General features: G+C 65.4%; 1 protein-coding gene across 4 annotated transcripts in view; it reads left to right on the top strand.

The window, feature by feature from the left end:
- Positions 1 to 360: 360 nt before the first annotated feature.
- The window catches only part of LOC101640468 (aspartyl aminopeptidase), a 7,635-nt gene continuing 7,385 nt past the window's right edge, over positions 361 to 610 (top strand). Inside the window, exon 1 of one of the 4 annotated variants that reach the window (XM_004701625.4) lies at positions 361 to 439. In XM_004701625.4, the coding sequence (XP_004701682.1) occupies positions 422 to 439 (18 nt within the window). In that variant the 5' untranslated portion in view covers positions 361 to 421. Of the gene's footprint in view, positions 440 to 478; positions 557 to 610 lie in introns of those variants that run through there. The other 3 variants (XM_045295063.1, XM_045295068.1, XM_045295070.1) reach the window with 3 other exon arrangements.

Below are 610 nucleotides of genomic sequence, written 5' to 3'. Positions count from 1 at the left end.
AGCCTCTGAATGGACTTGAACTTCCAACCTCTGCAGCTAGACCAGTGTTTAACCCTCTGTGCCACACAGGGACGCCTAACAAATCCTTAGCAGGTTTTTAGAACAAGACCCAGCAAAGGTCCGGGGCTCTGAAATCAAATCGGTTGGTCCCACAGCCCGCCTCTGCCATGTTAGCTCAGGCATTAGGCGTGATGCTTTCCTTATCACAGGCGGGCGCTGGAGAGAGGGAGAGCGCTCGCACCCACCGGAGGCAGCGTTCAGCCCAGGGAGCGGGCCACCGGGCACCTTACTGCCGCCAGGGGCGAGGCGCGCGGCTGTGCTAGCACCTCCCGGGCGACAGAGGGCGCCCGCCGCCGCCGGCTGCGCGAGGGGGCGCGCAAGCCCGGAGGTGAGCGTCGGGCCGGTCGGTGGACTGGGCCCCATGCGCGAGGCCATGCAGGTAGAAGCCCGTCTCGAGGTTCAACCCCAGCCCCAGCCCCAAACGAAAGCGAAAGTCCTGCCTCTAGTGGCCTGGCTGTTCCAAGGTGGAAAGGGGTCAGCGACCACCGGCGGGTGGGTGAGGAGAGGCAGGTGCCTTGGGGATCGGAGCTGGGGCGCGCACGTGGTGCGG

This window comes from Echinops telfairi, unplaced genomic scaffold, assembly GCF_000313985.2.
Source record: "Echinops telfairi isolate 266 unplaced genomic scaffold, ASM31398v2 ScPeMD7_3;HRSCAF=10, whole genome shotgun sequence".
Lineage (NCBI taxonomy): Eukaryota > Metazoa > Chordata > Mammalia > Afrosoricida > Tenrecidae > Echinops > Echinops telfairi.
Note: the sequence above shows the minus strand (reverse complement) of the source record. Positions and strands in the feature narration are given on the sequence as shown.